This window comes from Gopherus flavomarginatus, chromosome 8 (assembly GCF_025201925.1).
Source record: "Gopherus flavomarginatus isolate rGopFla2 chromosome 8, rGopFla2.mat.asm, whole genome shotgun sequence".
Lineage (NCBI taxonomy): Eukaryota > Metazoa > Chordata > Testudines > Testudinidae > Gopherus > Gopherus flavomarginatus.
In genome coordinates, this window is record NC_066624.1 from 65,114,936 (window position 1) to 65,140,951 (window position 26,016).

Sequence of the window (26,016 nt, forward strand, 5' to 3'; positions counted from 1 at the left end):
AAAGTATCAGAGGGGTAGCCATGTTAGTCTGGATCTGTAAAAAGCGACAGAGTCTCCTGTGGCACCTTATACACTAACAGAAGTATTGACGCATAAGCTTTCATGGGTCTGACGAACTGGGTATTCACCCACGAAAGCTTATGCTCCAATACTTCTGTTAGTGTATAAGGTGCCACAGGACTCTTAGTCGCTTTTATTTGCAAAGTAAATTTAAAATTTGTATTTACATTAAAACTAAATATTTCAGCATTTTGTTTCATTCCTTTACATATCAGGTCTGGGATTTTTTTTTAATCATTCCTTGCCAATAGTATCTTGAGGTCAGTGCAATTCTCATTTTGACTATTCCTTGTTGTCCAGCCCTTGGACTGCCATAATACTGTTCAAAGAGTTGTAGGGCTTGTTTCCTGGTGTGCACAACTTCAACCTTTCTATTTTTTGCAGAATGGAAGTGCCCCATCTGCTAATAAAAGAAAATGGATATGTGATGATGGAGTCAAGTGTTGGAGTTAAGCAATTACTATATATTTTCACAACTCTTAGATTTGTTATAAGGCATGCAGTAACTCCTCACTTAACATTGTAGTTATGTTCCTGAAGAATGCGACTTTAAGCTAAATGATGTTAAGCGAATCCAATTTCCTCATAAGAATTAATATAAATGAGGGGGTTAGGTTCCAGGGAAATTTTTTTCACCAGACAAGAGACACTTATATATTAAACACACACACACAGTATAAGTTTTTAAACAAACAATTTAATACTGGTACACAGTGATGATTGGGAAGCTTGGTTGAGGTGGAGGAGTTAGAGGGTGGGATATTTCCCAGGGAATGCCTTACTGCTAAATTGGCTGAGTCCTCAAGGGTTAACTCTCACACTCTACAAGGCAGCAGAAATGGAGGGAGGGGAGACAGCATCACAGACAAAGACAGAGACACATACTGTGTGTGAGAAAGATGTGCATTTCCCCTTTAAGTATACTAACCCTACTCTAAACTACACTGCCTTGTTAATTAGATCAGCTTGCTGATACCGGAGCTGCTGCCAGCAAGCTCCCTCTGTCCTGAGCCCTGTTGTGTGTCCCCCTCTGCTCTATGGAAGATGGGGTAAGTGGGGTGCAGGAGCAGGGGGAGGGAGACACCCTGACGGCTCTCCTCTTCCTCCCCTCTCCCTTGCACAACCAGCAGGAGTCTCGGGCAGCAGCTCCAAGGCAAAGGGCAGGAGCAGCACATGGAAGTAGAGGAAGGGACAGCTGAACTGCCGGCAACTGATAGCCTGCTGGGCAACTGCTGCACAGGGAGCTTAGGGAACCGGGGAGCTGATAGGAGGGCTGCTGGTCCACACTGGTTCCAAGCCCCCACCAGCCAGCTGCAATGGGCTGCTCTTCCTGCAAGCAGTGGACAAAGCAGACAGCTGCCGAACGACAGACGGGAGCATTGCAAAACTTTAAAGAAACATGTTCCCTAATTGATCAGCAATGAAACAACATTAAACGGGATGACTTTAAGTGAGGAGTTACCATATCTATATAAAAGAGATCTGTACACAGTATGAGCTGTGATGGCTTGAATACAAAAGGTGTACTTTTACTATAGGGTTGTAATTAGTTGTTGAATTAAAAAAAAATATACATCATTGCTCAGTGAAAATATATGGCTTGTTGTTGCTGTTTGATATATTAGATAACTTCTATATATAGCGTGCAATCTAGACACAGGGACTGTGTCACACTTCCATGCAACCTTGTATCACAACCCCATGGCCGCCTCCCTCAGGGTGTCTCCTGGGGAGGCAGATCAGCATTGTATGTTGCTAACACTGTTGCAGGCATCGTAAGGCATTTTGGGAAGGGTTAAAGATGTGAGTGTGGAGTGAAAGATTCCTTTGCAGTTTGCAAGAGGCTGAAGGGGGAGGAAGAGAGAAAGGAATGGGTTAACTTGACGCTCCAGATAGGTCTGAAGATAAGACACTGACTCCAGCCCAAAGCCACAGCACACAACCAACTCTTGGCTGCCTGCCAAGAAAGACAGGGGCCTGGATTTCAACCCCAACCAGCTGTAGAAAGGAGGATTCAGCTGAACAGAACTGCAGGGGCTGCAAAAACTAGCAAGAATGTGAAGGCTAGCGACGGGGAAAACAAAGTCTCATGTCTCTGAAGCCAGTGTGTGTTGGGAAAGCTGAGGAAGCCACAGAAAGACAGTTTGGACTGGGACAGAGGTCCCTGAATGAAATGCCCCCAAAAGAACCCAGAACATAAAAATCCTCCTGAGAGCCAAAGCAAGTCGGAGATCAACAGAGGACCCTGGACAGCCTGTGCACAGGAAAGAACACTCGTCCACCCTTCCTCCTCTTCTTCTTACGTTACACCCAGTCTTGGCCAGCCTTGGGTTGTGCGTGAGTGTGAAAGTGGATTAGGTCATGGTCACTATCGCTTTCTTCCTTTGAGTGACATGGGGATCTCCCGCACTCACTGCTGTTGTTTTATTAATCAAGCTTTAAAATTAGTCACTTGGTGTGCTCCTTCATCTCCTCCCCTAATGATCCTGCGACCTCAGCCTGATCACCTGACGCCTCAGTCAGATCGGTAACAGAAATCTGTCTCACTTGGGTGCCTTAAAATGTCTTGCTGCCTCACAGTCTTCCAGCATGCAAGGCACACCCAGAGGGGCTATGTGTAACTGCAACATGCCAGTCACACTTGAGTTATACACTCTGGCTTTTACCAGCCTTGGTCACTTCTGCAAGGTGACCCCAACACATCCCCAGTCCTGGGATTTCCTCCCAGAAATGTATGTCGTGTACTGCCCAGCCCTCTCTTGATCAGTTCAACTGTACTGTCTGTTATTCCTTTAAGGGAATAATATACACTAGCTTGTTACCTTAGAGTTACCCAGACACACTAAATTAAATTAAGACACACTAAGTTAAATTAAACACACTGAGTTAGATAAAACAAGTTTATTAACTACAAAGAGAGATTTTAAGTGAGTAGATGCAAAGAGACATAAGTGTCAGAAATGGTTACAAGAAAAATAAAGCTAAAACACTTCCTAATGTCTAATTCAACAAGCTATGTTAGATTTAAAGCAATGTTTCTCACCACATGCGTTCAACAGCATTACTGACCAAACTATTCAGGTTAGGACCCCTCCCCCAGAGTCCAATGGCGGCTTCTTTTGTCGTCTTAAGTGCAAAGAGTGAGATGGATACAGATGTTTACCATTCTTTTTTATAATTTTGGTCCCTCTTTGAAAAGCATTTCCAGCTGAGAACGAAGAGACAGGGTCTGGTGGAGGAAGGAGACCTCACACTGTTTTGTTGCTAAGGGCATGGCTACACTAGAGAATTTACAGTGTCACAACTGCACCGATGCAGCTGTGCCACTGTAAGCTCTCTAATGTAGCCGCTCTAACTGATGGGAGAGCTCTCCCCTCAGTTTAACTACTCCAGCCTCTGTGAGCAGCAGTAGCTATGTTGTTGGGAGAAGCTCTCTTGCTGACATAGCACTGTCTACACCAGCGCTTATGTCTGTGTAACTTATGTCACTTACGAGGGTGATTTATTCACACCCCCTGCAGCGACATAAGTTATTCCAACATAAGCAATAGAGTAGACATAGCCTAAGATGCAAATCTCTTTCTCCCTACCCCTCTTCCTTGACAAAAAAAGGCCATTTGATAGGTGATAGTCTATCTGTGTTCCTGACATCTGGCTGGGGCATCAGCTTGCCCTTTGTCTTTGAGAAACTGGTTTAGCCTCTCCCAAGATTTACCTGGGAAACACACTTCAGTCATGATTTCATCTTACATTCATCACTTTTCCCATGTTGCAATATGCATTCTACCCTGATATCACTGATCATCAGGTTATGAGTTTTCAAATGATAACTTGCACAGCATGCTTTGTACAAAGATTACTACAGTAGTGTGCAAATACAGGGCTACATTACATCACAACAACATAACAGAGAACTAAAGTTAATTTACAACATTTTTTGGTAATATTTTTTAATTTATACTCATTTGTCATGTAACTGACAAATACATTTGTTACAGTGATTAAATATGCAGCACAAGAGATTCTGTGGGAAATACAAAAAAAATCTTAATCCTGTTCCCATTAAAGTTAGTGTTAACATTGCAAATAATCCCAGTGCTGGAGGATCAGGCCCATCATTCATTATTATGATTCCATTATATTCTATACCTCTATTATATTCTAGCATTTGGAAGAGAGAAAGGTGATCAGGAACAATCAACAAGGATTCACCAAACGCTAGTCATGCCTGACCAACCTGATTGCCTTCTACGATTAGATAACCGGCTCTGTGGATATGGGGAAAGCGATGGATGTGATATATCTTGACTTTAGCAAAGCTTTTGATATGGTCTCCCACAGTATTCTTGCCAGCAAGTTAAAGTATATGGATTGGATGAATGGACTATAAGGTGGATAGAAATCTGGCTAGATTATTGGGCTCAACAGGTAGTGATCAATGGGTCAATATCTAGTTGGCAGCCGGTATCAAGCAGAGTGCCCCAGGGGTCAGTCATGATTGTGTTCAACATCTTCATTAATGATCCGGATGATGGGATGAATTGCACCCTCAGCAAGTTCGCAGATCACACTAATCTGTGGGGAGAGTTAGATATGCCAGAGAATAGGGATAGGGTCCAGAGTGACCTAGACAAATTGGAGGACTGGGCCAAAAGAAATCTGATGAGGTTCAACAAGGACAAGTGCAGAGTCCTGCACTTAGGAAAGAAGAATCCCATGCACCGCTACAGGCTGGGGACCGACTAGCTAAGCAGCAGTTCTGCAAAAAAGGACCTGGAGATTACAGTGGATGAGAAGCTGGATATGAATCAGCAGTGTGCCCTTGTTGCCACGAAGGCCAACGGCATATTGGGCTGTATTAGCAGGAGCATTGCCAGAAGATTGAGGGAAGTGATTATTACCCTCTATTAGGCACTGGTGAGGCCACATCTGGAGTATTGTGTCCAGTTTTGGTCCCCCCTACTACAGAAGGGATGTGGACAAATTGGAGAGAATCCAGCAGAGGGCAACGAAAATGATTAGGGGGCTAGGGCACATGACTTATGAGGAGAGGCTGAGGGAACTGGGGTTATTTAGTCTGCAGAAGAGAAGAGTGAGGGGGATTTGACAGCAGCCTTCAACTACCTGAAGCGGGGGTTCAAAGAGGATGGAGCTAGTCTGTTCTCAGTGGTGGCGGATGACAGAACAAGAAGCAATCATCTCAAGAAGCAGTGGGGGAGGTCTAGGTTGGATATTAGGAAACACTATTTCACTAGGAGGGAGGTGAAGCACTGGAATGGGTTACCTAAGGAGATGGTGGAATCTCTATCCTTAGAGGTTTTTAAGACCTGGCTTGACAAAGCTCTGGTTGGAATGATTAGTTGGTGTTGGCCCTGCTTTGAGAAGGGGGTTGGACTAGATGACCTCCTGAGGTCTCTTCCAATCCTAATAGTCTATGATTCTGTTCTATTACATGAAAATAAGTACTGCATGCCTTCCAAAGAAAAGTTAGCAGAAAATTGATGCAGGTTAAGTCTGACAATTTTATTCATTCCTTTACAATGTGTTACTCTTCTTGTCTTCCAAAACTTGTGCTATTTTCTTCCTCAAAAGATTTTCCTGAGTATTGTTCACAGAAGAAAACATTTACATAATTGCAAATGTACAGTATCTGTCCGTAAAGTAACTGGACATTATTTTGTAGGTCTGACATGTAAATTGCAGAAATTAGTTAAGCACTGGAATAAATTGTCAAAGGAGGTTGTGGAATCTCCGTCACTGGAGATTTTTAAAAGCAGGCTAAACAATCACCTGTTAGGGATGGTCTAGGTAATACTTAGTCCTGCCTTGAGTACAGGGGGCTGGACTAGAAGAACTCTTGAGGTTGATTCTGTTTTAAGCATGGAAAGCCAAACTCAACAATTCAGCATTCACAGGCCATCACAACAATTACATAGGCACATAGCTCAAATTTTCTTAAGTTCCAATGTTTTGTGGTTTAGAAAAATCTGTTTGTATTTTATTGTTGGAGATAAAATTTAATTTGAATTAATTAGATCACCTATAACATTTTAATCTGAATTAATTAGATCACCTATAACATTTTAATCAAGTGAAGTCAATGACTGGGGATGGGAAATATAACAGCACAAAGATAATGTGACTTAAAAAAATACAAGTGGGGTGGTTGAAGGTAATGTATTAAGAAAACAACAGAATATATGCTGAAACCCTCACCTTACCCGCCATGTTGATGTTTATTACAGTTAATTATTTCCCTAATATAGCTCTTTTGGGAAAAAAAGTTTTCAGTAATCCAGCAGAAGCTGCAAGAAACAAACTCATATTACATATACATTTCAACATCATGATGACCACAGGCATGAAATACATTTAAAAACAAAGTGATTTCAGAGTTTTTGTAACTGTCCTTGACTATTTGTAGTTTGATGCACTTAGCCAGAGAGGTCCTAAATTTTTGGGTACATAAGACTGCTACTAAAGAGTGCAGAGTTTTGAAGGATAAGTTCTCATGGCAGGATAGTTATCTCACTGGAGAATCCTAACTGGAGACTCTTGAGGTGTTTCCCACAAGGTAAGCAAGCAAGGTCAGCAATGCACCCTTGTATGGGTTAACTAACCCTACATTACCTTGCAGGAAAACTGAAGCGCCTTATGTTCATTTTATTTGTAGCTAAAAAATCCCAAGTGACACTTTAGTTTTATGATGTAGTGACTAGGCCACGTCATCACAATAACTATGAGATAACTCTCAGTAAAAAAAAAAAACGTGGACTAACCCCACATTTCTGTGTTTTCAGGACTTTTTAGAAAGCATTCTACACAGTTGAATTTCAGAGCTATTGTATGTAAAACCCTGAAAGTCTTAGGTCCCGTCTACACTTATGAGGTTGCAGCTGCACTGCTGTAAGATCATTCACGTAGCTGCTCTATGTTGACAGGAGAGAGCTCTCCGACTGACATAATAAAACCACTTCCACAAATGGAGGTAACTATGTCGGCAGGAGAAGCTCTGAACCAACTGACTGTATACAATATTACTGTGTTACAAAAGTGAATAGAGTGAGGTCTTTTCTGAAAGCTAATGACATATTGGTGATCAATATCATTGTGAAATACTGTACATGTATTAACACTATGTAAGGAATTAGAGAGTCATTGTATAGCTTACCCAGACAGTAGGGAATGTCACACTTATCTATCTGTCTCATACATAAATTAAGTATTGGGGAATCAGAAACAATGGATGCACCATTAACAAAGAAATCATACAGGACAGAGGTGGGCAAACTATGGCCACGGGGCCACATCCAGCCTGCGAGACCGTCTTGCCAGCCTGTGAGCTTCCAGCTGTGGAGGCTACCCCCGGCTCCTCTCCCGCTGTCCCCACAGCCATGCCACTGTGTGGGCTGTGCTCTGGGTGGTGCACTCCGGCCGAGCAGCACGGCTGCCAGACATGCTGTTCTGAGCGGCATGGTAAAGGGACCAGGGGGTGGGATAAGGGATGGAGGGTCCCAGGGCACAGTCAGGGGACAGGAAGCAGGGGGCAGTTGGATGGGGTAGAGGTTCTCGGGGGGGGGCAGGGGATGGGGGCTGGATAAGCGTGAGAGTCCTGAGGGGGCTGTCAGGGGGTAGGGGTGTGGATAGGGGTCAGGGGACAGGGAAGTGTTGAATAGGTGTGGGGTGCCAGGGGGGCCTGTCAAGGGGCAGGGGTGTGGATAGGGGTCAGCAGTCTGGGGCCTGGAAGCAGGGGAGTTGGATGGGGGTGAGGTCTTGGGGCGGCCATTAGGGGCAGGGGTATGGATAGGGGTTGGGGCAGTCTGGAGAAAGGGGTAAAAAGTGAGGTGACAAAGTTTGCAGATGATACTATGATCAAGATAAGACCAGACTGTGAAGCACTTAAAAAAGATCTCACAAAACTAAGTAATTGGGCAACAAAATGGCAAATGAAATTTAATGCGGATAAATGTAAAGTAATGCACATTGGGAAAAATAACCCCAACTATACATACAATATGAGGGGGGCTAATTTAGCTACAACTAATCAGGAAAAAAATCTCGGCCTCATCATGGACAGTTCTCTGAAGATGTCCATGCAGTGTGCAGCGGCAGTTAAAAAAACAAACAGGATGTTAGGAATAATTAAAGAGGTGATAGAGAATAAAATGGAGAATATCTTATTGCCCTTATATAAATCCATGGTACGCCCAGATCTTGAATACTGCGTACAGATGTAGTCTCCTCATCTCAAAAAAGATATACTGGCATTAGAAAAGGTTCAGAGAAGGGCAACTAAAATGATTAGGGTTTTGGAACGGGTCCCATATGAGGAGAGATTAAAGAAGCTAGGACTTTTCAGCTTGGAAAAGAGGAGACTAAGGGGGGATATGATAGAGGTATATAAAATCATGAGTGATATGGAGAAAGCAAATAAGAAAAAGTTATTTACTTGTTCCCATAATATAAGAACTAGGAGCCACCGAATGAAATTAATGGACAGCAGGTTTAAAACAAATGAAAGGAAGTTCTTCTTCACACAGTGCACAGTTAACTTGTGGAATTCCTTGCCTGAGGAGGTTGTGAAGGCTAGGACTATAACAGGGTTTAAAAGAGAACTGGATAAATTCATGGAGGTTAAGTCCATTAATGGCTATTAGCCAGGATGGGTAAGCAATGGTATCCCTAGCCTCTGTTTGTCAGAGGGTGGTGATGGACAGCAGCACAGAGATCACTTAATCATTACTTGCTAGGTTCACTCCCTCTGGGGCACCTGGCATTGGCCACGGTTGCTAGACAGAATACTGGGCTGGGTGGACCTTTGGTCTGACCCAGTACAGCCATTCTTATGTTCAGACAGGGGACAGGGAGCAGGGGGGGTTGGATAGGTGTAGGGTCCCAGGGGACCTGTCAAGGGGTGGGCGTGTGGATGAGGTCAGACCAGTCAGGGCACTGGGAGCAGGGTGGTTGAATAGGGGGTGTGGTCCCGGGGGTGGTTATGGGCAGGGGGTCCCACGAGGAGATGGCTAGGGGACAAGGAGCAGGGGGTTTGGATGGGCTGGAGGTTCTGTGGGGGGCAGTCAGAGGGTGGGAAGTGGGAGGGGTAGGATGGGGGTGGGGGCCAGGCTGTTGGGGAGGCACAGCCTTTCCTACGCAGCCCTCCATACAGTTTTGCAACCCCAATCTGGCCCTCATGCCAAAAAGTTTGCCCACCCCTGATATAGGAGATGGGAAGCCCACAGGAAAGGAAGAACAGCACGAGGTCATCCTGTCTCTTGAAACAACGTCATTGAGCTTTGGGAGATATAAGCAAGGACAAAAGCCATTTTTGGCATCCATCACTAGACAGACACAAGCTGCAAGTTGTGTAAGATGAGTTCCTCAACCAAGCAGGAGATCAAAGTCTTGGAATCGAATATATGTGTGAAACATGCCTTAGGTAAAGATCTTTCATCTAAGATGAAGAAATTAGTACCTTGTACCTTGACAAGAAGAGAAATAAGGAGGTCCGACTGAGGGAAAGTCAGCCATTGCTAGTAAGAAAATTCCTGGTGAGAGAAACCATCTTGAATAAAGCCTGTATCCTGCTATATTAAATTTTAGATAGAAACATATTCTGTTTTACTTGTAATTCTATCTTTGTTCTTTATACCTGAGCTCACTTAATCCTGTGCATGTTTTATTAATAAATTCACTTCATTTTTACCATAAACAACAGTGCTATGTTTAAAGGGAAGGGTATATTTACACTCAGTTAGGTTAATAAGATTTGTGATATGTTTTTGTGTCTTTAGAGGAACAAATCTTATTATTCCTCTTAACTGTCCCAGAGGGGGCTGGAGATTGGCGTACACATGGTTTTGGGAAAAATCCGGGACTGGGAGTGTGTTGTGAATGTGCTTGCTAGAAATCCTGGACTCTTTCCTTCTTGAGAATATAGGACATTTCCTGTTTTGAACTGATACAATTAAGTGTATCTGGGGAAGCCCTCACTTTTAGAAAATCTGGTTTAGTATTCAATTTTTTAATTGCCATTCATAGGATGTGTAATTTCCTGCTTAATGAATCTGCTAAACCATTTTTCTCTCCAGCGAATTAAAGAGTTGTCAGATTGGTGTGATTCTGAATGCATCATTCCCAAAGCTTTATGGGTTGTTGTCAAAGACGACCTCATCGTGTGCCTCCCCGTCTAAGTAATAGGTAGCTGTGGAATTGTCTGTGAGAATTTGAAGAATTCTTTATGATTAGTTTGCAAAACATTTCTACCTAAGTCACCGCCATTAGTTCTGGTACATTTATGTGAATCGTGGATTCTAGATGAGACCAGAGGCCATAAGCCTGAATATGATATAAATGTTTTCACCAGCTCAGGGCCGGCTCCAGGCACCAGCAGAGGAAGCACGTGCCTGGGGCGGCGCATGCTAAGGGGTGGCATTCCGTCCGTTCTTGGGGCGGCACAGTCCGGGCAGCCTTTTTTGCTTTGGCAGTTCAGATGGCTTTTTTTTTTTTTTTTGGCTTGGGGTGGCAAAAATGGTAGAGCCGGCCCTGCCCCAGTTCATCTTGGATGCATCTATTATCAAAGTTTTAGACACACATCAGAGGATATATGGAATTTCCACACATACAGTTCCCTCTATCATCTCCCATTCCATTGAGGATAGAATCTTATCTGGAATCAGCACTTTCATTGGCATATCAAGGATTGCTGGTCTGTAAACAGACTTGATCCACATTTGAAATGGACTGATATGTAACTTGGCAAATGGGATTACAAATGTACATAAACCCAGATGACCAAGAAGTTTGAGGCACCTCTTTATTATTGTTTGAGGGTAAGTGCGAAGTGGAAAATCAGGGTTTTTTTAAAAAAATTTGAAAACTGTATGGTGGGAGGAATGCACTCGTTGCTATTGAGACTAAGAGAGCACCAATGAACTCAGGGGACTGTGATAGAATCAGATTTCACTTTTTAAAGTTAATCCTCAAATTCAGGAATGGAAATAAATGAATCACTTTCTTTACTGCCACTATGACCTGTATCCACAACTTCTCCCTTACGTAGTTGATTGGCTTGTGTGGGAAAATATACAACCCTTGTATATGCGCAGATCAGCTGCAATTACTGATAGGCACTTTGTAAACACCCTCAGTGCTGATGAAATTCCGAACAGCACAATTGTGAATTGGTACTGACTCCCCAGAGCCATAAAACAGATATTTTGTGTATGTAAGCATCCTGTAAGTCGAGTGTAAGGGACTAATCCATGGGATCCAGTGTAGTGAGGACCGAAGCAAGAGTTACTATGTGGAACTTGGCATATCAGATGCATTTGTTGAGGTTCCTGAGATCTAGAACCGGACATAAGCTACCTTTATTTTTTGGTATGAGGAAATAGTGAGAATAGAAACCTTTTCCAATACACTCCTGAGGTACTCACTCTATTCCTCTGAATTTGACCAGTTTGTCTATCTCCTGATGCTTGGCATTCTTATTAGATTGGTCCCTGAAAAGGGACCAGGAAGGGGAGTGGCAAGGAGGAGGGATTGAAATTGAACTTGAGAATCAGTCCTACTTACTTGAAGGATCCACTGATCTGTGGTGATTTCCATCCAAGCCTCCAGGAAATAAGATAGACAGGAACCAAAGGGTGAAGTAAAAGGTATACGACACCTTTATAAGTTAGTCCAAGATCCTCGACCATCACATCAAATTTGACGTTTTTGTGTCTGATCCCACTGATTACTTACAGAAGAGGGTAGCGGAGCTGACTTCTTTTGACATTTAGCCTTCCTTCTACAGATTGTTTGGAAGGTCTCTGATGTTGGTAATATGAAAAAGGAGAATATTGAGTGTTCCTAGATCCGAGGAGTGAAGATTGATGACAAAACTGTTTCTTTTTGAAAGGAGGAGTGTATAAATCCAATGGTCTGAGTGTGGATCTCAAGTCTTTTAATGAACACAGAGATTCATCAGCCTTGGTACAGAACAAATTCCAACCACTGATTGACAAATATTCAATAAGCGCTTGGACTTCTTTTGGTAAAACTGACAGATAACCATGATGAGTGTTGCAACACAATACATTTAGTCACTAAGCTATGATCTACACTGCAGAGTTAGGTTGACATAAGGCAGCCTACACAGACCCAACTCTGTAAGCATCTACACTAAAATGCAGCTCCCACCGATGTAACTCGCCCACAATACAGAGTTAAGCACTACACCTCAGTGAGAGGTGTAGTGCTTAAGCCAATGTAGTTAGGTTGATGCTCTGTCAGCATAGACACACTGTTGCTTACATTGACTGTTTCCCTTTCAGAAACCATCCCACAATGCTCCACACTGACAGTTAAATTGGTGCAAGTGTTCCTGGTGAGGATGTGCCTTGCCACTTTAAGGAGCGTAGTGGGGACACGCAAAAGCAGTTTAATTTCTGTGGTGGCTGTACATCAATGTAACTTAAGTCAACTTAATTTTGTAGTTTAGACTTGTCCTGAATGAGCACTCGAATCAACAGCATTCAATACATCTAGAAGAGAGGTTTTGGCAATAAGCTGCCCTTCTTCACAAGTAGCTTTAAACTCACCTCTATATTCCCAAGGTAACCTGTGCTTAAACTCGCACAGTCTATCCCACTGCAGATAATCATATTTTGTTATGCTGACCTGTAAAACTCAGGAAGAGTAAATCCCTCCCCCCACCCAAACAAATGCATTGTCTTGGGTTTTCTCTTTAAGGGTAAATTTCCCAGACTCTCTTGATCACTCATTAGATGCAGCAACTACCAGTGATGGAGCCAGATGAGCATAAAAATACACAAATCCTTTGGATGGCATCTGATATCTACAATCTGCACATTTTGCATTAGCTGAAATGGAAGCTGGAGTAGCCCAGAGATCTTTGTCTGGATCCAGTATCCCTTCATTAATAGGAAATACAGCCCAGCTTCAGGATGCTGGCTGTAGAGTATCAAAATTTATATGCTTTTTCCTCAACTGTCTCCAAAGGAACTTGTAGCATTTTTGCCATATGCTTCAATAATTTCTGAAAGGTGATAAAATCATCAGCTGAAGTCTGTGAAATGGTTTTTACAAGGAAAGGAAGAAAAATGAAGTACAGGATCAGAAGGACTGTCTTGATGGGCTGGTATTTCACCATCACTTGAAATCTGTTGTTCCTCTGCATCTTGAACTTGACCAGTAGAGTTATTAGAATTAAAGTTTACAGCAGGTGACTCACAAATAGATCCTGTATATTGTGGGAGAACTTGTCCTTGAAATTGTGATTACTGAGGCAATGAGGGCCAATATGGCCAAGGCTGTGGACCACAGGAGAAAGGGATGTTTGGCCAGTTTGGAGGGAACCAAGCAGCAGAGTTAGAATTAGCATCCTCAGGACTTTCCATATGCCTCCCTAGACTTAATTTCTTTCCAGCCGTGTGATTTCCCTTTTTGTGGAGGACTTCTGTCAGAGTCTGCAGCTGAAAATGTAGTTGTAAAAGGTCCCTGCAGTGAGGATGCTGTAGGTGCCTCTCTCTGCTCTGAAGCTTCCTCTGCAGCTGAACCTGCTGGTGCCCAGCAGGCTTTGATCAAGGCTGATAAGGGAAGCTCTGCAGAAGACTGTCCTGAGCACTCTGATTCTGAGAAAGGCAGTGCTGCTGAAGATGGTGCTGAAGAGGAGGAACGCAGGTGATTCTTCTTTCCCTGAGATATTTCAGCTGAAGGGGGTAGTTTCTGTATCAGCTCTGTGCTGCAGTGCAGCATGTCAGGTCCTATTTTCTCTTTTTCCCACACCAGGTAGAGCTCGTCTGCACTAGCTGCTCTGCAATCCCTGGCACTAGTGGCTCCTTTGAAGTCTTCCTCCTTTGAAGACTCCTGGCAGCAGAGACAGAGCTCAGTGCTGGGAAACAGAATCAGAGACACTGAATCCTTGGATAGCAAAGGTCCCTGACTCTCTGGAGAACCTTTCTGAGTCTCCTTTGTCTACTTAATTGCTCCAGAATTAGATGTCACATTTCTGGTGACAGGAGCATTGAAGAGAGACCTTGTGAAAACAGAAGCCTCTGAGTCTGAAGTAGTTTTCATGGAGCTTTCCATCAGAAAAAGCTTCAGTCTGGACTCTCTCTCCTTTTGTGCGCCCTTCTTGAAGGACTCGCAAATCTCACACTTAGTGATATGTTCCTCACCCAGACAGTACAGATATCTGTCATGAGAGTCAGTTATAAGAATGACCTTTATGTGGACACGAGTGCATGCAAGACTCCTACTGGACACTACTAATGAAAATACTTCAAACTCCTGTGCTGGGGCACATGGAAACTGTAAGTGGGATCCATGTGCAGGAACTTGGAGAAGGAGGTTAGAAATTCTAATTACCAGCCTAAATTTGTTCATGGCCAATTTATATCCATTTGGTTTTCTGCTGACATTGTCCTTTAGCTTAAATAGCTCTTCATTCTCCCTGGTATTACCCCTACCCTCACCCAGATGTATTTATAGAGAGCCATCATATACCTTTTCAGACTTCTTTTTGCTAGATTAAACAAGCCAAGCTCTTTCCAGTTATTCTTTAACACGAGTGAACCAAAAATGTACACAGTATTCCAAATGAGGTCTTACCACTGCCTTGCACAATAGTGTTAATACTTCCCTATCTCTACTGGAAATGCCTCGTCTGACACCTTTTCAGTTTCATCACACTGGTTGCTCAGTCACCCTGCGATCAACCTACACAACCAGGTTTCTCTCCTCTTCCGTTGCTTTCAACTGATGAGTCCCCAGCTTGTAGCAGAAATTCTTATTATTAGTCCCTAAGTGATCTTGCACTTTGTATTACTGAATTTCATCCCATTTCTTTCACTACAGTTTTCAAGGTCATCCAGATCTGCCTGTATAATATTGCAATCTCCTTCTCTATTGATGCTGCCAGCTTCGTTTGGCACAAAAAGCAGTCGTGTGCTGATGAATGTCATTAACAAAAATATCAAATAAGACTGATCTCCCCTTTAGCCAGTTCCTATCTTACAATTCTTATACTGATCCCCATCTTCCCTAATTTAATTAATAATTTTCCATGTGGCACCTTATCAAATATTTTACTGAAGTTCAAGTATATAACATTTATTGCACTTCCCTTATCTAAAAAAAACCAGTTATTTTGACTTTAGTTTCCCTGAACTAGTCACCTGACAAACAGTTAATAATTCCATTGTTTTATTGTTTTCTCCCAGTTATCAATTTGAATAATTTGGTTGGTGTTCTTTCAGTAATTTTATCTAAAAATTACTTCGCACTCAGATACCCGTTTCTACCCCACAGTACTACAGTTACATATTTAAATCAACTGGATTACGCTGGCTTCAGTCACAGATGTACACTCTGTTGACAGCAGAGGCTGTGTAACCCACCCTGGCCTGTTTATTTCTTTCCTCTAATCATCTCTCTGCCCACCACCTTTTTTTTCTCTTTCTTTCTTTTTAACCTGCAGGAGGCTCTTTTTGTTCCTGTACTGTTTAATAGCACACATGCATGTAGTCTGATGTCACAGTGTTGGTAGTGGAAAACATTACCAATGGTTCCCTTTCTTTGCGGATTTTAATTTCATTTTCTCAGTGTCATACATACAACAAATAAACCTTATACATGAAAATTAAAAAGTGAAAAATCACACAATTTAAACAATGCCAACATCCTCACACATGGCACCTATATCTGTGTTACAAACCAGGACATGGTAGTTGTGTCTACTGGTTGGAACAGGAGTATGTAGTCAGGAATTGGAGCTCAGGGTCAGAGCTGGAGTCAGAGGCTAGGAATTGGAGCTCAGAGTCAGAACAAGAGTCAAAAGCTAAATGCCAGAGTAAAAAAAGATAGGAATCAGAGCTGAGTGTCAAAAGCCTGTTACTTGAAGCAAAGCAAGACTGGGGAAAGACCGGATCAGGGCTGGAACAAGGTGGGAGCAAGACTGGGAACAAGCAGGTGCAGGAGTCACCACAGCTATGGGCAAATGCTTTGAGCAGCCGCTGTATTTAAGAGCCTGTTTGCTGGCTCTTCCCACACTCAGGCAGTGAAGTCAATCAGGCAGCCTACTACAGGCTGGCAGCGCTTGTTAGGTTGCCCAGAGACTGGATCTGCTGTAGGTCCTGATTCCTGACAATCTGCATCATCACACCCACAGGAACAAGGCACCAGTCCCAAACACACGAAGCACTGAAAACACCAGTCAGTGTGCTATTTAAATTCCCCAAATGCACAAATCTGCATGTTGAAGTGCAGTAATTTTCATACCTTGTTTATTTTCAATTAGCCATCACTAATTTCCACTGTTGTATATTAATTTACTTTCTGTCAGGCTCTTGCCACAAAAAGCAATAGAAAGTTGTGATAAAAGTAACAGTGGATTGAGCAATGTCAGATACTTTAGCACATTTTACACTTTTCATTAAATCCAACTTTAACTAGACAAACAATTAAGTTTCTACCCACCAAGTGTTATTACACCCACATATGAGAATGCAATATTACCCAAAGAGTGTTGCTTCAATGGGTGCGTAAAGCCAGCTGCTCTGGAGAGAACATCAGAGGAAGTGAAGCTATGGAGCCCAAGAGCAAATTTCTCAAGACTGCATTCAGGATGGTTCCCAATGCTTCAAGAACCCCATCATCAGCACCATTAGAGGGAGCATACTGGGAGTTTTGCCTAACAAATATGATGGGTTCTGTAAGGCAGGGACAGAACCCATAGGCCAGGATCCAGAGATGATGCACCGTTCCCAGATCGTTGTCCTGCCCAAATCTCAACTATACCAAAGTCTGACTGGATCCAAAGGCATGATTCTCTATTGGAGCCCTTTCTGTCTGTGCCAAACAACGATAGAAAGCCAATGGACTCAAGGGACATTCCTTCCCTGTCTCCATCGCAGATGATCAGACCATGAGGTCTTGAAATCCATTTGGACTCAAGACTTCTAAGGAGGAAGCAATTTCAGGACTGTTGTCTGAATAAAGAATCTATTAATTAAAAGTAATCATGTAATACTAGATAAAACCATTCTCTCAAAATTTATTGCTATATAATACTTAAGCAAATTAAAATTAAAAGAAATGTTCATAGTGCTAAGTTCAGGTTCTCCACTTTAGCTAAGGAATATATGTATTCAGAACACTTCCCCGTGTCGCAAAAGTGGCTTCATTTTGTAGCCAATTCTTCATCATATTCACAGTGGAATGTTCGCATGCTTCTTCCAGGGATTAGATTGCGTTTTGCTAGCCAGCACTTCCAGATCACGGCAAATGCGGACTCGAGTGGTAGAAGGTTCAATGATATCATCAACAAACCCTGTTTAATTTACCAAAAACAAATTACACACAAACACTATTGCCTCCCAACCACAATATATCTAGTTGTAATTACTTTGCAACATCAAAACTATGCAGTCACTAAACAATTAATGTATTAGAGAACTGCATGCAACGGTTAATTTATAACTTAACTCGCAAGAGAAGCATTTGAGTTAAACTGACAAAGTTGACAATGTGTTTCAATAACTTAAAACGCTTTGCATAAACTTCATTATCCAATAAGTAAACATTAGAAAGCCAAGAAATTTAAACTTACAGTGGGGCTCAATTCAAGAATAACTGTAAATTTCACTGGGAAGTTCTATATGTATAGTCTCCCACAGTTCAAAACAAGTCAGTTCGGTTTACAAATGACAAGATGTATTTTCTGACAATTCTGCAAATTCAACCTGGCATCTGATAGTGAAATTCTGTTTTTTTCCTGGCTCAAGTCCCAACAATAAACACTGCAGTGAAAACATTTAACACTTCTGTTGATAATCCACTAGCCAGGAAACAATCTATCTTGTTGTGCATGCTACCATGCTGTGCTACTGACAGGACTAAAATGTGGTACAAATGAATATACTGATCAGTAGAGTAAGCAGATGTAACTAAAACATACAGGGAACTGATCGTCTGATTGAGAAAGAGCCATTTCTACACACACATCTTTCAGAGTAAATATGCACTTTAAGGTTCAACTTATAAGAAATGAACTTTTAAATATATGGAAATACAGAATTACATCCACTACTACAACAACAAAAACTAAGGGCCCTTGGCCAACCACCTGGGGCAGCAGTGTATGTTGGGGAACTGAAGCTGAGCCAGAAGTCTGTCCCTTCTAAAGTTGACCAGCACACCTCATTAAACTCCACCCAGATTGTCAGAGGGCTCCCAAGTACTATGGAAGTTGTCCAGGTTTTGAAATGCCTCTCACATTTAGAACATTTTTATTACGCTTATCAGCACCTCAGACATGACCCTGTGTCCTACATATCACCAGTGCTTCAAAGAAATTGTATAGAAGCCCTTCAGATGTGTTGTTTTGTAGTTGGAATTTGGAAAAAAAAAATAAAAACACAAAAATAAAAATGTAAGAGCATTTGAATAATTTCCAAACTATGATTAGTGCCACTTTCATTCCTAAATCCCTTGTCTTTAAAATGCCCCGTGTGATTAAACTAATATTTGATCAAAGTGTTAGCCGTGACCACAGACTACACAAGTGAAATTTGACTCTCAAAGGACTTTAACCAAGGAATTTAAGAAAGGAACTTGAAGAACAAAGTCCCAGGTACCTCTGACAGCCGCAGGGAAGGGATTTGCAAACTTATTCACATATTCTGCCTCTGCATCTGTTTCTTTTCCTCTGAAAATGATCTGGACAGCACCCTAGAAAGACATACAAACATGCCCTGAAACTGGACTGAAATAATTAATCCATCTTGAAAAAAAAACCTCTTATTTAAGGCCTAGGATTTAAAGCACTACAATAAAAGCTGTGCTATAAAATAGTAAGATACTTCAGAGAAAAATCAGTTGTATTAATCTCAGCAAGCCGTCACCAGTGATTTTTCAGAGATAGCTATGGCTCCTGGAAGTCAGAAGTGAAACATAGCCTGCATTTACCTTTGCACCCATTACTGCAACCTCTGCTGTAGGCCATGCATAATTAACATCTCCTCGTAAATGTTTTGAACTCATCACATCATATGCACCCCCATAAGCCTGGAAGAGACAGAAAGTCATTGATATCAGACAAGTGCACAACAGCAACAAACTAAATCCCTTCTGCAAGTATTGCCATTCTAGAGACAAGGACACACTGAAGAGAGCCCAAGTTGATCCATTTCGAGAGCAACTGCTCAGCATTAGCATAACTTTGCTCCAAACTTCACAGGAAGCCTGTGTCCAGGTTGACCTCTATCAGAAGCACTAAACTAAAGTGAGACAACGGAGGTGTTTAAACCTAATGACATGAAAGCACAACGTTTACTATCTGCTTTTATAAATGTGTCCATCGCAAAGGCCTCCTCCTTCCTCATCACAAAAGGGTTAATGTATTGAAAGTACAGTAGTGCCATAATACACACCTGCTGGTCTCGACTCAGAAACACCTTTTGAAAATGACAAGTTGTCATTGCAGATTGGGAATAGCTTCTGAGCAAAACTATACCAGAATGAAAAAAGAAAACTGAACAAATTCAGTTGATACTATCTTCATCTTTATGGTTCTATCAAATAGCCAATTAGTGCAGAATCAAGACATCCAATTTTAGCATCTATATTCTTATATTGCTGGTATCAGCAGTGTAATCAATGCTGAACATAAAAGAGAGAAATCAAAAGTTATCTTAAGAGTTCAGAAATTTATTTGAAAATAATGTGTTGCCAAGTCATGAAACAGTGAATCTGCTGCAACTAATGACAACATAAGAATGGCCACACTGGATCAGACCAATGGTCCATATTACCTAGTATCCTGTCTTTCAACAGTGGCCAATGCCAGGTGCTTCAGAGAGAATGAATAGAACAGGCAATCATCGAGGGGATCCCATCACCCACTCCCAGCTTCCAGCAAACAGAAACTAGGGACACCCCGAGCATGGGGATGCATCCCTGACCATCTTGGCTAATAGCCTTTGATGGACCTATCCTCCATGAAGTTATCTCAGTCTTTTATGAAGCCAGTTATACTTTTGGCCTTCACAACATCCCCCAGCAATGTTTCACAGGTTGATTGTGCGCTGTGTGAAGAAGTACTTCCTTTTGTTTGTTTTAAACTTGCTGCCTATTAATTTCATTGGGTGACCATTGCTTCTTGTGTTATGTGAACAGGTAAACAACACTTCTGTATTTACTTTCTCCACACCATTCATGATTCTATAGACATTTATCATGTCACCCTTTAGTCATTTCAGCTTGGAAAAGGAGAAGTCCCAGGCTTTTAAATCTCTCCTCATATGGAAGCTGTTCCATACCCTTCATCATTTTTCTTGCCCTTCTCTGTGCCTTTTCCATTTCTAATATATCTTTTATAAGATGGGGCAACCAGAAATGCATGCAGTATTCAAGGTGTGGGTGTACCATGGATTTATATAGTAGCATTATGATCTTTTCTGTCTCATTATCTATCCCTTTCCTAGTGGGTTCCTAACATTCTGTTAGCTTTTTTGACTGGCGCTGCACCAGTGGATGTTGAGTGGATGTTTCCAGAGTACTATCCACAATGACTAAGATCGTTTTCTTGAATGGTAGCAGCTAATTTAGATGCCATCATTTTGTATATATTGTTGGGATTATGTTTTCCAATGTGCATTACTTTGCATTATCAACATTGAATTTCATCTGCCATTTTGTTGCCCGGTCACCAAGTTTTATGAGATCCTTTGTAACTCTTCGCAATCTGCTTTGGACTTAGCTGTCTTGAGCAATTTTGTATCTGCAAATTTTGCCTCCTCACTATTTACCCATTTTTCCAGATCATTTATGAATATGTTGAACAGCACTAATCCCAGTACAGATCCTTGGGGAACACCACTATTCATTTCTCTCCACTCTGAAAATTGACCATTTATTTTTGTCCTTTGTTTCATGTCTTTCATCCAGTTACTGATCCGTAAGAGGACCTTCCGTCTTATCCTATGACTGCTTACTTTCCATAAAAACTTTGGTAAGGGACCTTGTCAAAGGTCTTCTGAAAATCCAAGTATACTATATCCACTGGATCACCCTTCTCCACATGTTTGTTGACCCCTTCAAAGAATTCTAATAGAGTAATGAGGCATGGTTTCCCTTTACAAAGCCGTGTTGAATCTTCCCCAACACATGATGTTCATCTATCTGTGTGATAATTCTGTTCGTTACTATAGTTTTGAACAATTTGCATGATACTGAACTTAGGCTTACTGTCCTGCAATTGCTAGGATCGCCTCTGGAGCCTTTTTAAAAAATAGCTATCCCTACTGTCATCTCGAACAGAGGCTGATTTAAATAATAGGTTACAAACTACACTTAGTAGTTCTGCAATTTCACATTTGAGTTCCTTCAGAACTCTTGAAGGAATACTATGTGGTCCTGGTGACTTATTATTGTTTAATTTACCGATTTGTTCCAAAACCTCCTCTACGGACACCTCAATCTGGGAAAGCTCCTTAGATCTGTCACCTAAAAAGAATGGCTCAAGTGTGGGAATCTCCCTCACATCCTATGCAGTAAAGACTGATGCAAAGAATGTATTTAGCTTCTCTGCAATGGCCTTATATTCCTTGAGTGCTCCTTTAGCACCTTGATTGTCCAGTGGCCCACTGCTTATTTGGCAGGCTTCCTAGTTCTGATGCACTTAAAAATGTTCTTGCAATCCTTTTTGGCAATCTTTCTGGCTTAGTTAGTAGCTGTCCTCATGGAAAACACTTTTTCTCCCCATGTTTTCAAAGTTCTTTTTTCCTCCTGCAGACTCACTCTCACAGGCCTGTTGAGATCTAAACTGCTCAGCTCTACTCTGATGATTCAGAATTGTGACAGGAACAAAGAGAAGCCAGTTGGATGCAGAATCTGCACAGTGCTGTAACGATGTGATCTGAGAACTCAATCATCTTCTTAAGTTTTTCTTTATCTGTCCTCTTGGAGGAACCTACCTTTACATGACAGCAGAACAGTACTTCCATGGACTTCTTAATATTCCCTGATGGGCATTTTTCATTGGGTGCTGGACCCAAAGATGTCTCAGTGTTGCAATGCAGTTTCCACAGGGTGAGCAGCTAAAGCCATCTCTGCTAGTCCTTATTCTAAAAGCAAATGTTGCACAGGCAAAAGAGGCTCACAGGGATACCCCTGACACAAACAATGCTGGCATGTGAGAAGGAAGGCGTTTTTACTCCACAAGGCCCACAATCTGAAGACTGGGCATTTCACATTGTCGGCCATTTCAAACAATCAGGAACTAGCCAACCAAACTTTATTATTATTATTATTAGTAGTATTTTACTACTAATGTTGAATTACAATAAACACACACTAAGTTTCAGTTAAAGTAGAACTGCACAAGAGAAAGGGAAAGAGGAATGGTTAGGGTCCCAAGATCACTTGTGATGGCAAACACAGAGGGAACAGTCATGATTTATAACACTGGGCTCCATATGTAACAGTCATGGTGACACAGCTCTGAACATTCTGGGACTATTGAGTCAGGGCATGCATCTTCCAAAACAAGGTTCTGAAGGGGCTCAAGGAGCAGGTTCTTAGTGATATTTAGATGGGGCTACTATAAGGTGGGTGCATAACTGGCTGGATAACCGTACTCAGAGAGTAGTTATTAATGGCTCCCAATCCTGCTGGAAAGGTATAACAAGTGGGGTTCCGCAGGGGTCTGTTTTGGGACCGGCTCTGTTCAATATCTTCTTCAACGATTTAGATGTTGGCATAGAAAGTACGCTTATTAAATTTGCAGACGATACCAAAAACTGGGAGGGATTGCAACTGCTTTGGAGGACAGGGTCAAAATTCAGAATGATCTGAACAAATTGGAGAAATGGTCTGAGGTAAACAGGATGAAGTTCAATAAAGATAAATGCAAAGTGCTCCACTTAGGAAGGAACAATCAGTTTCACACATACAGAATGGGAAGAGACTGTCTAGGAAGGAGTATGGCAGAAAGAGATCTAGGGGTCATAGTGGACCACAAGCTAAATATGAGTCAACAGTGTGATACTGTTGCAAAAAAAGCAAACGTGATTCTGGGATGCATTAACAGGTGTGTTGTAAACAAGACATGAGAAGTCATTCTTCCGCTTTACTCTGCGCTGGTTAGGCCTCAACTGGAGTATTGTGTCCAGTTCTGGGCACCGCATTTCAAGAAAGATGTGGAGAAATTGGAGAGGGTCCAGAGAAGAGCAACAAGAATGATTAAAGGTCTTGAGAACATGACCTATGAAGGAAGGCTGAAGGAATTGGGTTTGTTTAGTTTGGAAAAGAGAAGACTGAGAGGGGACATGATAGCAGTTTTCAGGTATCTAAAAGGGTGTCATCAGGAGGAGGGAGAAAACGTGTTCACTTTAGCCTCCAATGATAGAACAAGAAGCAATGGGCTTAAACTGCAGCAAGGGAGATTTAGGTTGGACATTAGGAAAAAGTTCCTAACTGTCAGGGTAGTTAAACACTGGAATAGATTGCCTAGGGAAGTTGTGGAATCTCCATCTCTGGAGATATTTAAGAGTAGGTTAGATAAATATCTATTAGGGATGGTCTAGACAGTATTTGGTCCTGCCATGAGGGCAGGGGACTGGACTCAATGACCTCTCGAGGTCCCTTCCAGTCCTAGAGTCTGAGTCTATATGGACAGAGAAGAAATAGGGAGAGATTAGACAGGAAGAAGCAGCAGCAGGGTTTGATGAATGTATTATGCTACAAGGAGGAGTCAAAATGACCCCAGGGTGGCAAGCTCAGGAGAAAAGGAGGATTCTAGAGTTTTTGACAACAATAGAGAAAGTAGGGAAAAGGGTAGAAAGATAAGTTCTTATAAGTATATAAGAAGAGTGTCTTATAAGCAGTTCAAAAGGTGAAGTTGAACCGAGAAGGAAAAGCGAGATGATGGTAGCTGAACCCCTGAGAGCAGCTAAGGTATATAGAGGTTGCATTTACAAGGCACCTATCAGTATGGTGTCTAAGCCCTCGTCCAGACTAACCCGCGGCATCGGCGGGTTAAAATCGATTGCTCGGGGATCGATATATCGCGTCTAGTCTGGACGCGGTGTATCGATCCCCGAGCGCGCTTACATCGATTCCGGAACTCCATCAATCCGAACGGAGTTCCGGAATCGACGCGGAGAGCCGCGGACATCGATGCCGCGCCGTCCAGACTGGTGAGTACCTCGATTTTAGAAATTCGACTTCAGCTACGTTATTCACGTAGCTGAAGTTGCGTATCTAAAATCGATTTTAATTCCTAGTCTGGACGTGGCCTAACAGAAACAACAGATAGATAGGAACAGAAGAGCAAAGGGAAGGGTACTGAGGACAGAGCTCTGAGGGAAAATGAAAAAGCATAAGATAGAGGAGCAGCCATGTAAGGAAATGTTAACAGAGCAGCAGAGGAGGAAGGAGAAGAACACAGGCTTATCACAGCTCTAGGAGGAGAGGCAATAGAAGGATTCAATTGTCTAAAGTGACAAAAACTTCAGAGAATGGCAAGTCTGGATCTGGCCAGAGTTAGGTCATTTGTGACCTCAGTGAGAGAAATTCAGTGATGTGGAGGGGACAGACACTTGTCTGCAAGAGATCCAAGTGAGGAAATGAAGGTGAAAGCAGACAGACTATTGAAGGAGCTTAGTGGCAAAGGGCAGGGAGGAGTTGTAGCAACATTCAGACAGGTGAGTAGAGACATAAGCTGCTTGAAAGTTGAAAGAAAGAAGCCTTATGAGAGAGGAAGCAAGAGACAAGAGGAGTCCAGAAGGAAGTCACCTCTGAATAACATTACTTCCAGCAGAACAGGAGGCCTTGGAGAACATCAAGAAATAATGACGCCTTACCTTTCTGGTGATGATAGTAATTTTGGGCACAGTTGCTTCTGCAAAGGCAAACAGTAGTTTTGCACCATGACGTATGATTCCTCCATATTCCTGAGCTGTGCCTAAAAATTATTAGAACCAAAAAACCCTTTCAGGAAAGTTACCAAAAACACATCACTTCACGTGGACAGCTCTCTCCAGGTGCTGCGAGCAGGTCAGCTAGCACTTATCAAAGTCACACACCCCCAGTGGTGTTTACTGTACAATAGTGTTCTCCACATCTCCATGCTGGACAATAGGGTAAGGAAAGCTCATATGGAGAACTGCAGTGAATGTATACCACAGGTGAATAGCAGCTATATGGTATCACAATACCATAAAATATTAATAGGTTCCCACTTGGTGGCAAATTTTGGTTCAGCTGAAAAATAGTATGAGACCCCAACCTATTTATCAGAGAAAAATTCCTCCTTATCTGCTAATTTCAATTCTCTGGAAACATAATACTCTCACATGGAGAAGGATGTGTTTTTTCACTTCAGACTCAAGGACAGTTCAAAGCCATCATTCAGGGTCAGCAGCAGAAAAAGACATTCCCTCCTAGAAGTTGCCAGAGCTGTGAATCCTACACAAGAGAATAATTACAAACACAGACAGCAAAGACAATCTCAGGCCATACTTGGAAACAAATACTGGGCTCCCACGGGCATACTGCAATTAATTTGGGTAAGAAAACATCAGTGAGACACAGCAGCTCTGGTGAGTTACAGTGAAAAGGATTGAAAGATAAAAATCTGTGCCCTAACTACACTTCTCCCAACATAAAGCAGTCAATACGGGGAGGATTTGCTGACATCTCCCTTCTTAGAAGTGAAATGAGCAGGCAGACAAAGAGTTTTCCTCCATCACTCTGAGGTCCTGGGTTCCCCTCAAGGTTGAGGAATCATTCCCCTGGTTCTAATGATGGAAATACAGCTGCAAGAGACACCATCCTGAACTTCTGAGACTTGGCAAAGTTGTTTAGGAATCTTAGATCTAAAATATCAATCTCCACCCTCCATTCTTTTTCAGGACCAGAAAATAGATGGAATAAAATCTTTTCCCTCTG

General features: G+C 42.1%; 1 protein-coding gene across 7 annotated transcripts in view; it reads right to left on the bottom strand.

Annotated features, from left to right (window-relative positions):
- The window catches only part of PCCB (propionyl-CoA carboxylase subunit beta), a 101,935-nt gene that overhangs the window by 6,274 nt on the left and 69,645 nt on the right, over nt 1–26,016 (bottom strand). For 3 of the 7 annotated variants that reach the window (XM_050965521.1, XM_050965525.1, XM_050965522.1), the window contains 4 exons: nt 24,930–25,030; nt 19,033–19,131; nt 18,702–18,795; nt 15,633–17,395 (listed from right to left, as the gene is read on the bottom strand). In XM_050965521.1, the coding sequence (XP_050821478.1) occupies nt 17,274–17,395; nt 18,702–18,795; nt 19,033–19,131; nt 24,930–25,030 (416 nt within the window). In that variant the 3' untranslated portion in view covers nt 15,633–17,273. Of the gene's footprint in view, nt 1–15,632; nt 17,396–18,701; nt 18,796–19,032; nt 19,132–24,929; nt 25,031–26,016 lie in introns of those variants that run through there. The other 4 variants (XR_007775972.1, XM_050965524.1, XM_050965523.1 and 1 more) reach the window with 2 other exon arrangements.